The following is an 18,437-nucleotide window of genomic DNA, read 5'->3' as shown; positions in this document are numbered from 1 at the left end:
TAATTCCTTTATTGCTTTATGGTTAGGATGATAACCTACTGTTTTCCTCTTAAGTCTGTATACAGTTGCATTGCTATTCAGAAGTACATGTAGTTGTAATAATGGAAATACTGGTTTAAAATGAAAATGAGTAGGATTTGAAAATCCTGTAATTCACTTATTTTATTCAAAATTTGAGTTCCTGTTTCTCTAACTGATGTGTTTTGTTTCTCTTTATTATTAAAATAGAATATATATTCTCAATAAAACTCTTGGGGGCAGTTTTGGTTTTTTTATAGAAAAGTAGTCCCTACTCGTTGTGTAACAACCAGCACCCAGAGCCAGATACCAGTGAAAAAATGAGGAGGTGTTGTTAAGTGGAACAGGACGACTCTCTAACAAACCCACCAATGTTTAACAATTTTAATGAACTTTAAAAAAGTGTCATATTTTCACTGTGAATCATTTCACATTAAAATCTGTGGTTTTCCTGCCAGAGTTATCTTTAGGGAAAGCTATGTACTTTCAGCCAGATTTGGAGCACAGGGAATGTGAGCGAACTGGAAGCAGATCCCACAAGAAACTCAGGTGTCACAGGGGGGATTTCCTGAGCATCTGGGTCCTGGTTCTGTTAATATTCCCTGTGACAATCTTAGCCACACTCCCCGACACACACACATGACGGTGACTCAGTCAGCATTTGAGCATGGGTGATTTAGGTCAGTGAAATTTCTCTTTCACACATTTCTGGCCTCTCCTATTGATCCATGGCATCCATGCTGGGTTTTCAAGGAGAAGAATCAAAAGACACGAGGGGGTGAGTGGCATTTGACTAGAGATGATGTTTGCATGTTAGCATTTTCTTTTTCTGTCTCTGGGAACATGGTTTTCATAGATGCACTGAAGAGCTGTGATTGCCTAGAGGGGGCCCGAGGAGGAAAGGGGGCGCCCAGGAGGCAGGATGAGGCACAAATACCAAAGGAAGGGCAGGACACAGCTGAATGGACGGAGACCCTCCACCGAGCTGTTCTTGAGTCTTTTTTATTTTTTTATTTTTATTTTTTTAAGTCTTTTTTAATGTAACCATTTGTCTTTGATAACTATTCCTCCCTGTTGAGTTTTCTCCAAACAGAAACAACATCTAGTGGGGAAAAATTATGTGGAAAAAACCATTTTCCCTTTCAATGTCTTCACAGAGAGAGGAGGAACACGCTGACAGGACTCCTTGCTCGTGGGCGGAACTCTGTCTGACACTGCTATTGTGTTTGCTGCTTGGCAAAGCACGCTAAAAGCACACTGCAGATATTCAGGTAATAATGGCTTTGAGTCATTTTATCCATTTATTCCTTAGTAAATGTATAGGTGTCCTAGGGCTGCATTAACAAGGTACCACAGGCTACAGGGCTTAAACAAGAGAGGTTTATTGCCTCACACTCTGGAGACCAGAAGTCCGAGGTCACGTTGTGGAGGGTGGGGTCTGAGGGCCAGAAGAGAGAATCTGCTCCAGGCCTTTCCACCACTTTCTGGTGGTTTGATGTCAGTCCTTGATGTTCCTTGGCTTGGGAAGCATCACCCTGATCTCTGCCTTCATCTTACATGGTGTTTTCTCTCTCTCTCTCTCTCTCTCTCTCTGTGTGTGTGTGTCCGTATTTCTTTTCAGAGGGGCACCAGTCATACTAGATTAAGGGCCTATCCTACCCTGGCCTGACTGCATCTTTTTACATTTGCAATGACCCTACTTCTAAACAAGGTCATATTCTGAGGTCCTGGGGGTTAGGACTTCAGCATATGAATTTGGCAGAGAGAAACACAGTCCAACTCATAAGAGTAAATATTTACATGTTCAGTGAATATTTACTGAGCATCTATTATGTCAAAGGTGTGTTATGAGATCTTGAGATTTAAATAAATATGAAAATTTTTTTCTTGTCTCAAATCGCTTAAAGTTGGAGAGAGCTATTTAAAAAAATAGCCGTGGTTGGCAGAGTTATAGTAAAGGTAGGTACAAGGAACTGTGGTGCTGAGAAGGGAATTGGTCAAGCCTCTTCACTGGGAAGTGATCAAGCTTCCTTCTCTGTAGGGGAAAAGTTTGAGCTGGACGTGAAGGGATTCAAAGGACTTTATTAGATAGACTGTGTGAGACAAAATGGTACATTCACGGAACTTCAAGCCATTTTGTGGTAGAGGTGTAGGGTGCGCTGTGATGGATTGCCACTGAAAAGCAATGCTATTGGACTTTTGGTTTGGGGAATGTTCTTCTGATTGATAGCATGGAGGCTAGAGTGCAGGTGGTTAAGTCTAGAGTCTGTGAGATAAAACTATGTAAATGGCCATGGCTCTGGTGCTGGTGTCACTGAGTGGATTCCAAGGCACTTCCGTTTCAGAAGAGTGGGACTTGAGATGTCTGTGAGACGCCCAGTTGTAGTTGGATTTGGAGTTAGACAAAAAGTGTGAAGGACAGTATGGCTTTGGGGATTATTTTATGTATAGCCATGGGAGTGGATAAGCGGGGTTGTGTCAAACAGAAGAGAGGGTCAGGGGCACACCTGAATTTTAGGGGCAGGATGAAGAAAAGGAGTCAACAAAGGAGAGCCACAGAGAAAAATCAGGGAGGTTGGAGTAGAGATGATGGTACCCCATAGAAGCCGAAGAGTATGGAAGTTACAAGAAGAAAAGCTTGGACAGAAGCACCTGACATCACAGGAGGTCATGGAAGATAAAGCCAAAAAAGCCGATGTGCCCTGTGGCTCAGTCTTGACATTATACTTTCAAAGTCTTTTCTGATATGTATGTATCACCAGTTTGATATCCAAAAGGCAATTTGAACCTTTACTGAGATCTTTGAAAGGACACACCAAAGATGATTGCATTCACAATGGCTGGCAAAATTTTCAATCCTTGTTACTCCCACTCTGTATCTGTCACTTTCTGAGTTCCCTTGTTCCCTTTCCCTAAATTTTTGAAATGTTTCTCTGATCTAGCCCCTGCCGCTCCTTCTTTTACACTAGAACTTCTTATCCTCCATGTTGATTCTTTTTTTTTAATTTTTAATTTTTATTTTTTCCATGTTGATTCTATTCTGTTCCTCTAGTCACTCTTTACCATTTCGAGCATTTCTCAATTCTTCCCTCATCTTCTGCCCAAACTCTGTGTAAGGAACAGGCTGGTAAAGGCAATATTCTTGGTAGATCAGGGTAGAGAAATAGGTTATAAGTATCCCCAATCTAAGTCTTTCCTGACTCAAACCAGACTGTTGGTCATCTTTGCAGAGTGCATTCAGATAAGCAGTGGGAGTGGAAGCAGGTTGCAGTGGATTGAAGATTAATTAATTAATTGGTGGATGAAGCAGTACAAGGGGTGAGTATAAACTGTTTATTTCTGAAGCTTGATTTGGAAGGGAAAGAAAACAAGAGGCTGACAGAAGATGTCTGGTGATTGAAAGAAGGTTCTTTAAACATTTTTTTTGGAGTGAATTTTTGTTTTATAGTCATACTTAGAGCAGAAGCCCACAGAGGCAGTGATTGTCATCTTAAGAGAAAAACCACCACCATTTGCATTGCTCATTATTATTTATTGTCATTAGAAGTGATGAGGACAAAATTCAAAGTTCCCCCAGACCTGAAGCCTGAATCCCAGAACACAGATGGGGATGGAGGTCTAAGTGTGGATACACCTGGAGAGATAGAAATGAGCTGAGCATTGGAGCTTAGTGAAAGAGGAGTCTTTTTGTTTTATGGTCATAGACTCTGCCCAGGTAGTCACTTCAGATCATTTATTCACCAAATATTTGTATGCCTCCTACTATTTCTTAACCACTGCGTTAGGCCTTGAGGTACCTGGAGCTCTGGGGGGTGTAGCAGAGCAGCTCCATATTCCATCATTCCTGTTCCAAAGATTCTCAGTAGGATGTGACTATAGAAGCTGAGTGATTTAAGTCAGAGAGCAGGGCAGTGGTTGCCATGATTCGCCTTGAGCAGGAAGCAGATGTAGACAAATGGCTCTGTGCATCACATGAGGGGCATGAGACTTTGCCTTGACCAGCTGTCTTGCACCTTGGTCCCTTGGTAATAGGGAATCCTAAAAAGTAGGTGTGACTCAGCGTTACTTGTCACCACTGCAGTAAGGTTTTCTCAAGTTCACTATTTTGAGAAAAGGTCAGTTTTCAACTAGTGAAATAGTTATTTTGTATACTGACATTCACTTTCTCTGCTATGGAGATGTCTTGAATTGGTAAGAGTATTTGTAACCAGGTGATATTTATATACAAATGGTAATTGTGAAATTTGTTTCTAGCATGTCAAGGAAAAATTTTGCTTTCTTAAGAAGACTACTAAGATATTTGCCCAATCTCCCTTCCATGTGCTAATTTCTCTCAAATAGCGACTGGTTTACCCTTCATGGCTCATATTTGTAAATGAAAGTCTGGGTTGAACAGTCCTGGAAGGTTGAGTGAAGTCTCTTGGCGACTGTGTAGGTGTCAGTGCTTGAATCATGAAAAGGGGGACTTCATCTTCCTTCATCTATGAGATTCTTTTCCAAGTGCCATGGCCTCAAAATTTTGCCAGAGCCTGGGCAGAGGCATCTGCTTCAGGCCAGGCCAAGTAATCTTGAGCCCAGCAAGCAAAGTCAGGAAGTTTTATCGTATTTCTATTAGAAAAACAAAGTTCATTTCCTCATCGTGGGTTATCAGTGGAATCCTTCCAGAAGATAATCAGCAAGTAAGATATGCTGGAGGAAGTTATCTGATCATTGTGTAGGAATAAAACGACAGGCCTAAGAACGTAGTTCATCACCTTGAGGTAGAAATTGCCCTCCTGGTTACAGAGCATCCACTGTAAAACCAGAATCTTCGGCTCCACCTCCTGCAGTGAAATCAAAGGACCATGGTCCAAAGGGCATCCTAGCAGAAGACAAATGGTCACAGTGGCATTACCAATAGTAGAAGCCTCAAGGGTGGGCCTGCCTGTCCTGACCCAACTGCTGATGCTTGGATTCAGCTTTTTGCTCATTGATAGATTTTTGTCGTCTTCTTCTTCCCTGTCGTCTGTCAGGGTTGAGAGGTAGCCGTGAGTGACAAAATCCATGGAAAGAAAGTTTTCCCATAATCAGAGGAAGTAGCAGGTTGAGGGCGACCTTCGTGTGCCTTGGAGATTGAAGGTGTTTGGGTCAGGAGGGTGTTCGGTGGAGGGTCAGTTGCATTGGAGAGTCCTTACTGCCATGTTGGCAAGTTGTGTAATGCTCTTGACTTTTGCGTCTGGAGAGCCATGGTTTATTATTGTGTATATGCGCTGTTTTCTCAATGAAAATTATCTTGCATCCTCCTACGCATCTGACTACCTCCCAGGACCAGTAGGCAAATTAATGTGACAAATGTGCTATTAGTTCCCGTCTTTCTTCTCAGCACAGCTTTTGTTTCCTTCCATGAGAAAGCATGTGAAGTTATGTCTGAACCCCCTAACGACGCTCCACACGCTGCTGCTGGTGACCCCCTCAGCCTCCTCAGTGTGAGCAGTAGGGGGTGAAAATCTCAGTATTTCTTCTTCTGTTGAAGGAAGCCAGGTTCTATTTCTTCTGGGAAATAATTGAAGGAAGCCAGGTTCTATTTCTTCTGGGAAATAATTGAAGTCTTACAAAATGCACATAAAACAAAAATACCTAAGGCACTGAAATATTTGGTGAAAAAAATTTCATCCCAAGGAGATGCCCTATAAAGTGAAGGTTTGTTTCCAGGTAAGAAAATGTCTCCATGTTGCAAAAAAGCATGATTTGGCTTTCGGAGACATGGGCATCTTCTCACTGATTCATTCAGAACTTTCCTTTGGGGTCGTATGTGGCAAATATTGTGTGTTGGCAGGCGCTACAATGGTCAAAAACGTGGAAGATGGTTCTTACTCTGTGCTGGGGTTATCAAGCAGTGGGAATGCTAGCCAAAGTTTGCACAAAAAATAAAAAAAAATGAAATAAATTTCATTAATGAAATTGCTTAAATACCATATGGGGGTGCCATGAGTAGTAAATGAAGGAATGGCTTTGCTGAGGAATTGGTCAGGGTCAGGGGTGAGCTAGAGTTAGCTGAGCAGAAATGGCATGGCAGGGGTGGAGGTCGGGGGTCACAGGTGGAGAAAGCCAGAAAGCACAGCGGGAGAGCCATTTGCACAGAAGGGAAGAAACAGGTCTGTTCATGGGGCTGAAGGGAACAGGTGTGGCCTGAGGGTAGAGGCGTGGAGGTCGATCGGAACAGATTGTGCAGGGCATGGGCTGATTGATAAGTAGCTCTTTGAGTCCTCATCTGAAAGATCAGCTAAACATGTTAGTGGAGAAATGAAATTTTAAGCCATAAAGACACATTGCATGCAGCTCAAGTCCAGCCCGAACGCTGTCTGTTGCTTCCATTGCTTCTTGTTTGGGGCACTTCGTGTAAACTGGAATCGGGGCAGGCCATATTTCCAGAATGTTCACACTCACTGGTTTGAATTATTTTTCTTCCTTTTCCTGTTCTATGGTTTGCGTGCCGAATTCCTGTCCCTCTAGAATTCTGGAGGAAGGGCCCTCAAGCAGCCTAGAGTCTATGGCTCTACCATTTGGGCCACACGCATGAGGAATAATTGGGGAGAAGCTGCTCCTTGAGAGAAATCTCTTGTATTTGTTTTCAGAGTGTTTTATATGCTGTTAAAAAATGCTATCCTTCCTATATTTCATCAGACCCAGGCAATCAAAGAGCTTTTCCAAATTTTCTGGATTTTTTTGACATAGTTGATTGCACAGAATAATCAGCAACCCCATTAATAACATTCTGCTGTATCCTTTCTGCTATGTTATTAATTTGTTTTGTTTAATTTTTGTTTAGAAGAAAAGTCCCAGGTCTTAGCTTACTGAAATGATCCAAAGCTTGCTTATTTATTTATTTATTTATTTAAAAAGCCCACTGTAGATTGGCCTTCCTAAATCTACGGTCACCATTTTGCTGTTGTTGTTCCTTCTGACACTGCGGATAAAACTGTCCTGTATGATTGTTGAGTGTTATTTGGGCCATTGAGAAAAGAATGCTGTGGAGGTTTAAAGAAATCTGGATTTTAAAAACCTTGAGTTGTGCTTTCAGGTTTTGAAGGTTTGAGAGCTGCAAGTTAAGCATTTTTTTTCTTAATAGAGAAAGCTTCAGCAGGGGGTAGATTGCAGAGCAAGGGGATTGCAGGAGTGCCTCTGAACGGCCCCCCTTCCCCCAAAGCACATTTATGTCTCCACCTCTCTTTTTCAGAGCCCAAGTCACCAGGCCAGGTGCGGTTATCATGTCTGTGTTAGAAGAGAATGAGTCTAGAGGGTCTAGAAATGGTGCTTCCCACTGGGAAGCACAGCAGAAAGCCTGGGAGGCTAACCCTTGCCTCTGGGTAGTAAGTTCATGTAACTGAAGATGACCCAGGGAGTCGGAGGAGACCCCAGGACTACTCACAGTGACCAGCACCCTGCCTTTCACATAGTGTAGGTGCTCAGTAAATGTCTGGAGATTATCCCTGCTATGGACTGAACCATACCTCCCTCCAGATTCAGATGTATGTGGTGGCATTTGGAGGTGAGGCTTTGGGGAGATAATTAAATTTAGATGAGGTCATGAGTGTGGGTTCTGTGTGGTGGGATTAGCGTGTTTGTAAAGAGGAGACCCAAAACACAAGAGAGCCCTTGTGCACATTCCCTCTCTCCTTCCCTCCCTCTTTTCATCCTCTTTCCTCCTCCCTCTGCCATGTGGGGACACAGTGAGAAATTGGCTTTTGTGAGCCAAGAGGGTGGCTCTCACCAGAACCCAACCATGCTGGCAGCCTGATCTCCGACTTCCGCCTCCAGAGCTCTGAGTGAGAAATGTCTGTTGTTCAAGCCACCCGATCTGTGGTATTTGGTTGCCTAAAATGTCAATCCTGAAAATGCCTCCCTAAGACTCTAAATTCATCAACTCTGGGACCAGTGATCATTGGTATGAACCGTGTGTTCTAGCTCCTCAGATTGGAGCAGCTATAATCGAAGTTAGTGGGAGGCCTCTCTGTCGTACTATGAGTAGGAGAGGGAGGCCCCATCGGACCCCAGACTCCTCAGTGAATAAGCCTAGTGAAGGACTATGGGCTCCGTGGCGTCCTCAGAAAAGGCCAGACCTGGAGCCAGCCCTACCTGGAATCCAGCTGCCCTCCCAGTGTGCATCATCCTGTTTATGGAACCCACTAGGCCTTTCCAGATTCCCTGCCTCTGTCCAGCATCCCAACTCCTGCATACCTCTGTTCTCTCCTCTGCCCTGTCAAAGAAAAACCAGAGCTGTACAACAGATAAAGCAGCAAACCAGATTTTAGTCTGGAACTATTGCAGTGGAGGAGAGACCCTGGGATAGAGCTGGCTTCAACTCCCAACAGAGCACAGACAAGTAGGAAGTACAGCTGAGGAGCAGAGCGATGGGGGTGGTGGTGCTGGGGTGGGGGAAGCCCTTGAGAGATTCCTGGGAGGAAACATCAGGGGTCAGGTTCTGGCCAAACCAACCTAGCAGGGTCCTAGCTAAAATTGGGCGGATGTCTGAAGGTTGAGATCTCACTGGGAAAGGAATAGGAGGACCCTGACGGGAGCCTGGTCAGGAGAGGGTTCCTCTCACACTCTGTTAGCTGTTGTTCTGCTCGTGCTGTGGGCCCTAAGGCCTTCCAGGTCTGTCTTCTTCATGGAGCCTGGACCCCTACCTGCCACAGGGGAGCCTCTCGGGAGGCTGAGGCAGCAAAAGGGCCTGGGGTGAGGACACAGTGCTCACTCCCTTGTGACAGCCATGGGCTATGCCGAGAGTGCTTCCAACAGGATAGGGTCCTGCCTTCATTGATCAGCCTGGAAAGACAGGCACAGGATGCCCCCCGAGGCCATGCTGGCCCGCAGCCACTGCCCAGTGAGAGGCGGATGATAAATGGGGTTTCTGTTCACAGCTTCTGGCTGGGCTCATGAGATGATGTGAAAAGGCAGAGAGATACCGTTCTGCACTGGGATGGGACACTTGAGTGCCCTTCTCACCAGAGAGGAGCCCTCTCTGAACACCTGCGTGTGCAGGCCTGGGCCACTGGCTCGCAGATGCCCCACGGCGGGTGGGCGGCTGGTGGGAGAGTCCACGGCCACCGCCTCCTCCTGGTGGGCCTCTGCTGAGCCACTGCAGGAGCCAGGTAGGTGGTGAAACAGTTTGTAAATGGGAGCAGGGCTGAAATAGAGTTATGGTTCATTTTATTAAATAGGAAACAATTTTAACATTGTGAGCCACTATCACCATTTAGAAAATATAGTTGAAAAGTACACTTTATCCAAAAAAGTGGTGAAAGGGTGCAGCTCGCAGATGTTCCACACTGCTCGACCTCAGCCTGACCTCCTGGCCCTGGGACAGCTGTGGCCGTGCCAGATAGCAAGACCAGAGAGAAACAACCATGGGCATGAGAACCTTCTCAGAGTGACTGGTAATGTGGGGGCCGCCCATCTCCCCCGGTGCTTCCCACTTCCACTGTCCTGGCTTCCCTCCAGGTGCCACACTGCTGTAGTTCTGAGTGTGACCCTCGTCACTCGGGGGTGTGAGCCTGTCTGCCACGGGTTGCGTGGGACCCTGAGGACCAGAGGAGAACTAATTACCTGGGATCCAACATCTACGATGGGAAAAAACCCTACGTTCTTATTTTCACAAACCTCCAACTGAGATGTAGCACTTTCTTCCATCATGAATGTGGGCACCATATTGGTTTCCTGGGGCTGCCGTAACAGTGTAGCCCAGGTGGGTGGCTTAAAACAATGGAAATGTATTGTCTCACAGCTCTGGAGGCTGGAAGTCTGAGATCAAGGTGTGGGCAGGGTTGGTTCCTTCCGAGGCTGTGAGGGAGAACCTGCTCCAGGCCCCTCTCCTGGCTTCTGGTGTGTGCCTGCCGTCTTGACTTTCCTAGGCTTGTAGAAGCATCACCCAATCTCTGCCTACATCTTCCCATGACATTCTCCCTGTGTGTCTGTGTCTAAATACCCCCTTTTTTTGGAAGAATTTTTTAAAAAATTATTTATTAATGAGAGATACAGAGAGAGAGAGAGAGAGAGGGGCAGAGACACAGGCAGAGGGAGAAGCAGGCTCCATGCAGGGAGCCTGACGTGGGACTCGATCCTGGGTCTCCAGGATCAGGCCCTGGGCTGAAGGCAGGCACTAAACTGCTGAGCCACCGGGGCTGCCCAATACCCCTTTTTCATAAGGACACCAGTCATAACTGGATTATGGCCCACCCTAATGACCTTATTGTAACTTGGTAAAGACCCTATCTCCAAATGGGGTCATATTCTGAGAGACTAGGGGTTAGGTCTCCAGGACACCAATTTGAGGGGGACACAAATCAGCCCATAACAGACACTGATCCACACACAGTAGAACCTGTGACTTTGTCTCTGAAAGAAATCACCAATATTTTCACATCACATGATAAGAGTTGTAGACATTTCCAAACAGGGGCACAGCTCTTGCTATCTTAAAAATTAAGATAGTTGTCGGACCCGTAGCCAGAAGTTGGTGTGAGATCCAGTCATAAGGAGGGGCATATATTACTCTGGCACACTTTAAAAATGATTTTTGATAAATGTATTTCAACATCGTTGATGTCCTTGGTAATCCTATATGTTTGGGAGCAGCCAGCCAAGAGTAAGGCTCTTCAGGCACCTTCTAGACCACTCTGTCCACTCTTCTTTGGGTTTGGGTCACCCCGTGGACAGCACATGGGGTGTCTATGACCCACTTGTCTGTGACCAGGAACTGGGCCAAATACCTCTAGCAAGATGGAGCTTGAAGAGAAGAGTCGAATTATGCATCGATACTACCAAAAGGCACACTTTGATTAGAACCAGGACAGAAATAATTATTGTCCTGCATATAGTGCTTTTCCAGCCACACTGTGGGGCAGACATTATGATCTCAATTGGAGACAAAGACACAGGTCTGCTGCGCAGAAGTACCCTGGTGCCAATTTATACCACTGTGTTGACAGAGCCAAATGTGAACAAGATCTTTTTCCAAATTCCCCCATCTTTCCATCCCAGCAGGCTACCAGAAGTTAACAAAAAGAGTCTTCTAAAATCTGCTCTGTAGCCTCTTGAGCTGGCTTCCAACAGAAAGTGGGGTAGGTACTGATTTGACCATGAATGCAATATTGCAGAATCATCGTAGAAACCTTGCTCTTAGATAGGGGGTGGGGGGACTGTCTTCCTTATCTGGCCAACTGATAATGGTAAAGTAGACATCAACATTTTAGAGTTTTCAGAAAAAGCTAGTCCCAGACTTTGTTTCCCAGAGTCGTATTAATCCTGTTCTTAATAATTTTCTATATATTATGTTTCGACACCTTATTTCTGTCTGGGGAGGGACTGTCCCTCCCAGGGTGAGCCCATTCTTAGAAATAAGAAAGGGTCCAGTTAGGACCTGGTGTTTAATATGCAAACGAAGCCATCCAGAGCCACACTTCCTCTGGTCCTATTTCCACAGGAGACGTGATTCCTCTGCCTTAATGGTCCCAGGGTCAGGTACCAGGTACCTAGGGGCCACATGACAGCCAGTTGCCAGAATTACTCAAACTAGCCTGTCCTCATCTGTTCACCTGCCATGTGTCACCTTTTCCATAAAAATACTCAATAAAAGCCATGACCTGGACCTGTCTGTTGCTCTTGTTTCTGTTTCCTGACCAAAACTCGTGACCCTCCTATGGCCCAGCATGACAAGCCAGGTCTCTTGTTTCTAAGAGAACTATAAGTAACATTGATGTGTTCTTTCTTTTTTTTTTAAATTTAATTTATTTATTCATGAGACACACACACAGAGAGGCAGAGACACAGGCAGAGGGAGAGGTAGGCTCCCCGTCGGGAGCCCTATGCAGGACTCAATCCCAGGATCTTGGGATCACGACCCGAGCCGAAGACAGACGCTCAGCCACTGAGCACCCAGGTGCCCCAACATTGATGTTTTTCTTTCAATAACATTGACTTGTTTGGGTTGTTATTCAGTCATCATTATAAATTAAGACCCAGACACAAAATGTTTTTGTGATGTGATGCACTGGCCCATGAAATGCACTATGAAAAAAATCAGACTTGTGGTAAATCAATTCAGCCTATTTTACAGAAGATATCACCTTTTCAGAGATTTATTTTTATTGGAAATTATTCAAAACTATTAACGTGGGCGATCCCTGGGTGGCTCAGTGGTTTAGCGCCTGCCTTCGGCCCAGGGCGTGGTCCTGGAGTTCCAGGATCGAGTCCCACCTCGGGCTCCTGGCATGGAGCCTGCTTCTCCCTCTGCCTGTGTCTCTGCGTCTCTCTCTCTCTCTCCCTCTCTTTCTGTGTCTCATGAATAAATAAATAAAATCTTTAAAAAAGAAACTATTAATGTGAATAACATACAGCAAAGTACACAAATCTTGGTAGTACGGCTCAATGAATTTTTACATATGTAACCACCATCCAGATCAAAAATAAAATATGGCCAACTCTCCAGAAGGGTAGTTGGGCCCTTTCCTGGTTAATAATCCCTCCACCAAACCTAATTTCTATTCTGACTTCTATTATCATTGATACATTTTGCCAGGTTTTGAACTTCTTATCAATGGAATCATGAAGAACATACTCTTTCATGTCTGGCTGCTTTCATTCAACATAACATCTGTCAGATTAATACATAGTGGGTATATCAAAAGTTTGTATTTTTTAACGGCTATGTAACATTTCATTGACCCACTCTACTATTGATGGAAATTTCTTGTATACATTCATGTCATTTATTAATGTATTGCCTCTTGGCTCCGAAGTCGCTCTTTTTTTTTTTTTGACTAATCTTGAAAATGGCTCTGGGCCCATAGTGACTTCTCTCCCGTCAGTGGACCAGACTGTGTCCTCGTCACAGAGGTCTGCGTTTCTGGCCTGGATTTTGGGACTTTCCTTGAGTTTTCATCTTAAGCACCAGAGGCAGTGCTGCTCCTTATATCTGCTGTTCCTCTGTTCTTAGAGATCTCTTTGTTTATTGATAATTGGTCATCACTCAGATCCCTTGTTAGAGGAATGATTATTTTTTTAAATTTTATTTAAATTCAACTAAATAACATACAATGTATTAATCGTTTCAGAGGTAGAGTTCAGTGATTCATTAGTCTTATATAACACCCAGTGCTCATCCCATCCGGTGCCCTCCTTCATGCCCATCACTCAGTTACTCCAATCCCCACTCCCTCCCCTCCAGCAACCCTCAGTTTGTTTCCTATGATAAAGAGTCTCTTATGATTTGTCTCCCTCTTTGGTTTCATTTGTCTCATTTTTCCCTCTCTTTCCCTATGATTCTGTTTTGTTTCTTAAATTCCACATGTGAGTGAGATCATATGATAATTATCTTTCTCTGGTTGACTTATTTCACTTAGCATAATATCCTCTAGTTCCATCCACATCATTACAAATGGCAAAATTTCATTTTTTTGATGGCTGAGTAGTAGTCCATTGTATATATAGACCACATCTTTATCCATTTATGTGTTGGTGAGCTCTTTCCACAATTTGGCTATTGTGGGCATTTCTGCTATAAACATTGGGGTGCAGGTGCCCCTTTGGATCACCAAAGGGGTGATTCATTTGTACCTTTGGGGTAAATACCCAGTAGTGTAATTGCTGGGTGGTAGAGTAGCTCTATTTTCAACTTTTCTGAGGAATCTCCACACTGTTTTCCAGAGTGGCTGCGCCAGCTTGCGTTCCCACCAACAGTGTAAGAGGGTTCCCCTTTCTCTGTAGAGGAACTTTATAGTGATCCCTTTGAATTACTGTGTGCTTTCTCTCTCTTGGTTGGACCCAGACAGAGAGCACAGGTTTTGGTTATTATGGGCAGCAATGTGCTCTGCATGTTCTTGGCCACACATCATTTCTGTTGGGTGTGAGCTCAGGTGTGGTGTGCTGAGTCAGATCATATAGCTTTCCCCACAGTAGATGCTGCCAAATAAATAGGGCTTTCCAACATCTCACTTCCTTTTAGTCATCTTCATGCGTGGCAGTGGTTCTTCATTGTGGCTTTATTTGCATTTCCCTGATGATTAGTGATGTCTTTTCTTGGGTTTTGGCCATTTAAATATCTTCTTTTGTGAAATATCTGTTCACAAGTCATTTTATTTTTAATTTAAATTCAATTACTTTGAACATATAGTGAATTATTAGTTTCAGGGATAGAGTTTAGTGATTCATCAGTTGTATATAACACCCAGTGTTCATCTCATCACGTGCCCTCCTTCATGCCCGTCACTCAGTTACCCCATTCCCCCCCCCACCTTCTCTACAGTGACCCTCAGTTTGTTTCCTAGAGTTAAAGAGTCTCTTATGGTTTGTCTCCCTCTCTGATTTTATTTTTCCCTCCCTTCCTCTTTAATCTTCTGCTTTGTTTCTTAAATTCCAAATATGAGTGAAATCATATAATTGTCTTTTTCTGACTGACTTATTTAGCTTAGCATAATAACCTATAGTTCCATCCACATCATTGAAAATGGTAAGATTTTATTTTTTGATGGCTGAATAGTAGTCCGTTGTGTGTGTGTGTGTGTAATACCACATCTTCTTTATCCATTCATCTGTTGATGGGCATCTGGACTCTTTCCATACTTTGGTTACTGTGGACATTGGTGCTATAAAGATTGGGTTGCAGGTCTCCCTTTGGATCACTGTGTTTGTATATTTTGGGTAAATACCTAGTAGTGCAATTGCTGGGTCATAAGGTAGCTCTATTTTTAGGTTTGAGGAACTTCTATGCTGTTTTCCAGAGTGGCTGCACCAGCTTGCATTCCCACCAGCAGTGTAAGAGGCTTCCTCTTTCTTTGCATCCTTGGCAACATCTGTCATTTCCTAACGTTAATTTTAGCTGTTCTGACGTTCTGAAGTGGTATCTCATTGTGGTTTTGATTTGTATGTCCCTGATGCCAAGTGATGTTGAGCATTTTTTATGTGTCTATTGGCCATTTGTATGTCTTCTTTGGAGAATTACAACTCAATTTTTAAGATTGTGGGTTTTTTTTTTTTTGTTTTGTTTTTGTGCTTTCCTCATTGATCTATAGAAGTTCTCAATGTATTCTGACTGATAGTCCTTTTTCAGATATATGTATGGCACATATGTTCTCCCTTTCTGTGGCTTGCTTTTGAAGTCTCCTGATGGTATTTTATGAGGTTACATTCATCATCCTTTTTTCAGATCCAGGATGTTTTCTCCTGTCCCTGCCACCGCCCCACCCCTTTCCCCCCAGCCTCATTAAACTTAACTTTGCAAACTGACTTTGGCTTTCTAGCCCTTGGGGATGTGGACTTCTAATCCCTTTGACTTTAGGCCCTGTAGCCTTAGGTCAGGAGTCCTACCCACCTGGCCTGGGAAGGGACCCTCTGTTTGATGGAGTTAAGACACTGACTTCCAGGCTCCCCACAGACAGCCCCTAGCTTTGTGCTATTCCACTGTAATTCTAAAGTGCCCAGTGTCTAATCTATGCACAGCCTCGAGTATTAGGACGGCATGCTTCTGGCCCTCTGGGCACTCTGGCCCAGAAGGGGCACACAGTGACCCCAGCCTAGAACTGAAGTAACACCTGCACAGGATCCTGGGGAGGGCGGGGAGGCAGAGGAGAGATAAGAAGGGGCCTGCCACCTCTGGCTTGCCTTGATCTATAATTCATGCACAGTACTTATCTACTCCGGTTCCGAGGCTCTGTGTCTGTGTCTATTGCCTGTAGATTGGAAGAGCAAAGCCTGGTATCCAGAATCTGCTAAATAAACTGTTGTTCCATTCCTGATTGGGTGGGTAGGCTACACAGGCTGGCCAGGTGTGTTGTGAAGATGGGGCTTCCATAGCAGAGATAGTTGCCTATTCATGGCTATGTCCATAGAGCTGCTTTATATGCTAAGGGTTCCTGCCTCTTAGCCAAACTTTGAGGGACAGAATCTGGGGGATAAATACTTCCTTTTCTTTCTTTCTTTCTTTCTTTTTTTAAAAAAGATTTTATTTATATATTCATGAGAGACAGAGAAAGAGAGAGAAGGAGAGAGAGAGAGAGAGGCAGAGACACAGGCAGAGGGAGAAACAGACCCCATGCAGGGAGCCTGATGTGGGGCTTGATCCTGGGACTCCAGGATCACGCCCTGGGCCAAAGGCAGGCACTAAACTGCTGAGCCACCCAGGGATCCCCAATATTTCCTTTTCTAAAATGTACTGTTCTACACTCCGTTCCTTATTGATGCTAGGTGCCCTTCCCAAAGCCCCTTCAGGGGGGCCTTGTAGTACAACATAGAGCCTCAATCAAAGGTGTAAATGGGGAAATGAGGTATAACTTCTTGGTCACATCACTCAGGTAGGAAGTGTGTTCCAACTGCACATGAAAATAAATGACCCCAGGGAGCTTTGGCCGGTTGGGCCATGCCACTTGCTCTGTCTCATAGATGCTGTTTGGTGTCTAATGAGAGACCAATACAGTCAGTGAGCTGAGCATCCATCCCTGGGGATTGAGATCCATGTGAAGGATCCTGAGAAAAGGTGCCCTACGGGAATGAGATTTTAAGGTTTACTGGTGAGGCGATCTACTGAAGAAGAGCAAACTTATCTGAGAAAGGAAGCAAAATAGAGAAATATCATTATATTTCTCTTGACTTGATTTTTATGTTTCTTTTAAAAATCTGTTGTGGTGGTAAATGCAATTTGATTCCCCTTACCCCTTCCTCAGCCAGAATAAACCACACATCCTAGCCCTGTAAATATTCCCACAAATAAGGAAGAAGGAAATAGAATTCTCAGCAACCTGCAAGGCGTGGCTCAGACGCATTCTTGCCATCCATTTGCCTCCCACAGTGACTTCTCTGAAATAGGTGGGGCTCCAGCTGGACAAGACCTTCTTGGGGTCATGAAGAACAGAGCCAGACTAAGTTGGCCTCCAGAGAGTTAGCTGGTCCTGGAAGTTTCCATCACTGTTCCACAACTTTTGTGGTGAATGTATTTGGAACAATTCTAACTGAATGAAATTTCAAGTTCCTATTTTGCCATCAGCTTTCTTTCCTCCACTTAGTTGTTTTTTTTTTCTCCTGATGGCCCCTCTGAGCTCCTCCCAGGATGACATTTTGAAGACCGGGATGGTAAGTTGAGAACTGGTGGATCTCTTCCCTGTGTTAAATTCTGTAGGCGTTAGCCACAGACTGTTATGTAGGAAGGTCAATTATTGGCACAAGACATTAGACTGAGGCTGACCTATGAATCCGCCGGTTCCCCTTCCAGAGCTCTGGGTGCTGTCCTAGCACATCAAGCCTGACAGACTTCTCGAATATTTGCATGCTGTTATTGTTGTTAACAGGTGCACCATGTGGTGGAATTGTCTTGATTGCACCCATTTTGCAGAAGAGAAAAGTGGGACTAGAGTGGGACCCAAATGCTCCTCAAGGTCACCTGGGTAGGTGGTGACATAGGTCTGCAACATGCTGGCAAAGCCAACGGTGAGGTGCTGCTGGTGAGGCATGGCTGATTTGAATGGTTCTGTTCTTTTTGTTTTTTTTCCTTATAGTGACTCTTGAGAAAGGGAATCATCATTTTGGGTAAATGAAGTGAATCCAGAACTGGACAGTGTCCAGCGGCATTTGCTGACAGCTCTTTGGCAAGTTTCCTCTTGGAATCTACCTTGTGGTTTAGCTTCCAAACTAGAGGTTCATCAGAGCCAGGAGAAAGTGAGTTATTTGCTTTCTTAATTTTATAACATTAACATAGTCCTGGATTTGCTGAGAATGACAGAGATGTGTGGGCGCATAATGGAAGAACCAGGAGATTTAAAGAAGCAACCCCTCAAATAAAATAAGCACTGCTAGCAGGGACAGTGTTCCACGGTATGGAATTCCCACCTTATCTGAAGCTTTGTGTTCTAAGGTTTCAGTCACCTGTGGTTCACCTGCGGTCCAGAAGCAGATGGTCCCCATTCTGACCTATTGTCAGGTCAGGAGTAGCCTAACGCGACGTCTCACGCCTGCGCCACCCACCTCACTTCATCTCACCACATGGGCATTTTATCATTTGACGTCCTCACAACAAGGGTGAGTACAGTACAATAAGGAATTTTGAGAGAGAGAGAGAGAGACCACATTCGTGTGACTTTTATTACAGTTTATTGTTATAATTTAATTGTTCTATTTTATTATTAGTTATTAGTTTTATTATTAGTTATTTATTATTAGTTATTATTAGTTATTCATTAGTTATCCAATAACTAATGAATCTCTTGATTGTCGTGAATCTCTTACTGGGCCCAACTTAAAAACTAAAAGTTCTCATAGGAATGCATGTATGGGAGAAAACAGTATCTATAAGGTATATGCTTGACTTCAGGCATCTGCTGGGGATCTTGTAAGTGATTCCCACAAATAAGGGGGGTGAGTGTACAGATCAGAACATTGGTCTTGCTTCTTCCTGG

General features: G+C 44.2%; 2 protein-coding genes across 6 annotated transcripts in view; one reads left to right on the top strand and one right to left on the bottom strand.

Annotated features, from left to right (window-relative positions):
* The window catches only part of LCA5L (lebercilin LCA5 like), a 280,078-nt gene that overhangs the window by 193,397 nt on the left and 68,244 nt on the right, over positions 1 to 18,437 (bottom strand). The gene's annotated exons all lie outside the window — the stretch shown is intronic.
* Positions 1 to 18,437, top strand: part of B3GALT5 (beta-1,3-galactosyltransferase 5) — a 47,864-nt gene that overhangs the window by 14,996 nt on the left and 14,431 nt on the right. The window contains exons 2-6 of one of the 5 annotated variants that reach the window (XM_072740544.1): positions 1,176 to 1,289; positions 1,640 to 1,858; positions 3,249 to 3,336; positions 17,541 to 17,700; positions 17,897 to 18,060. In XM_072740544.1, coding sequence (XP_072596645.1) covers positions 18,025 to 18,060 — 36 coding nt within the window. In that variant the 5' untranslated portion in view covers positions 1,176 to 1,289; positions 1,640 to 1,858; positions 3,249 to 3,336; positions 17,541 to 17,700; positions 17,897 to 18,024. Of the gene's footprint in view, positions 1 to 1,175; positions 1,290 to 1,639; positions 1,978 to 2,007; positions 2,767 to 3,248; positions 3,337 to 17,540; positions 17,701 to 17,896; positions 18,061 to 18,437 lie in introns of those variants that run through there. The other 4 variants (XM_072740543.1, XM_072740542.1, XM_072740545.1 and 1 more) reach the window with 4 other exon arrangements.

This window comes from Vulpes vulpes, chromosome 15, assembly GCF_048418805.1.
Source record: "Vulpes vulpes isolate BD-2025 chromosome 15, VulVul3, whole genome shotgun sequence".
Classification (NCBI taxonomy): Eukaryota; Metazoa; Chordata; class Mammalia; order Carnivora; family Canidae; genus Vulpes; species Vulpes vulpes.
Note: the sequence above shows the minus strand (reverse complement) of the source record. Positions and strands in the feature narration are given on the sequence as shown.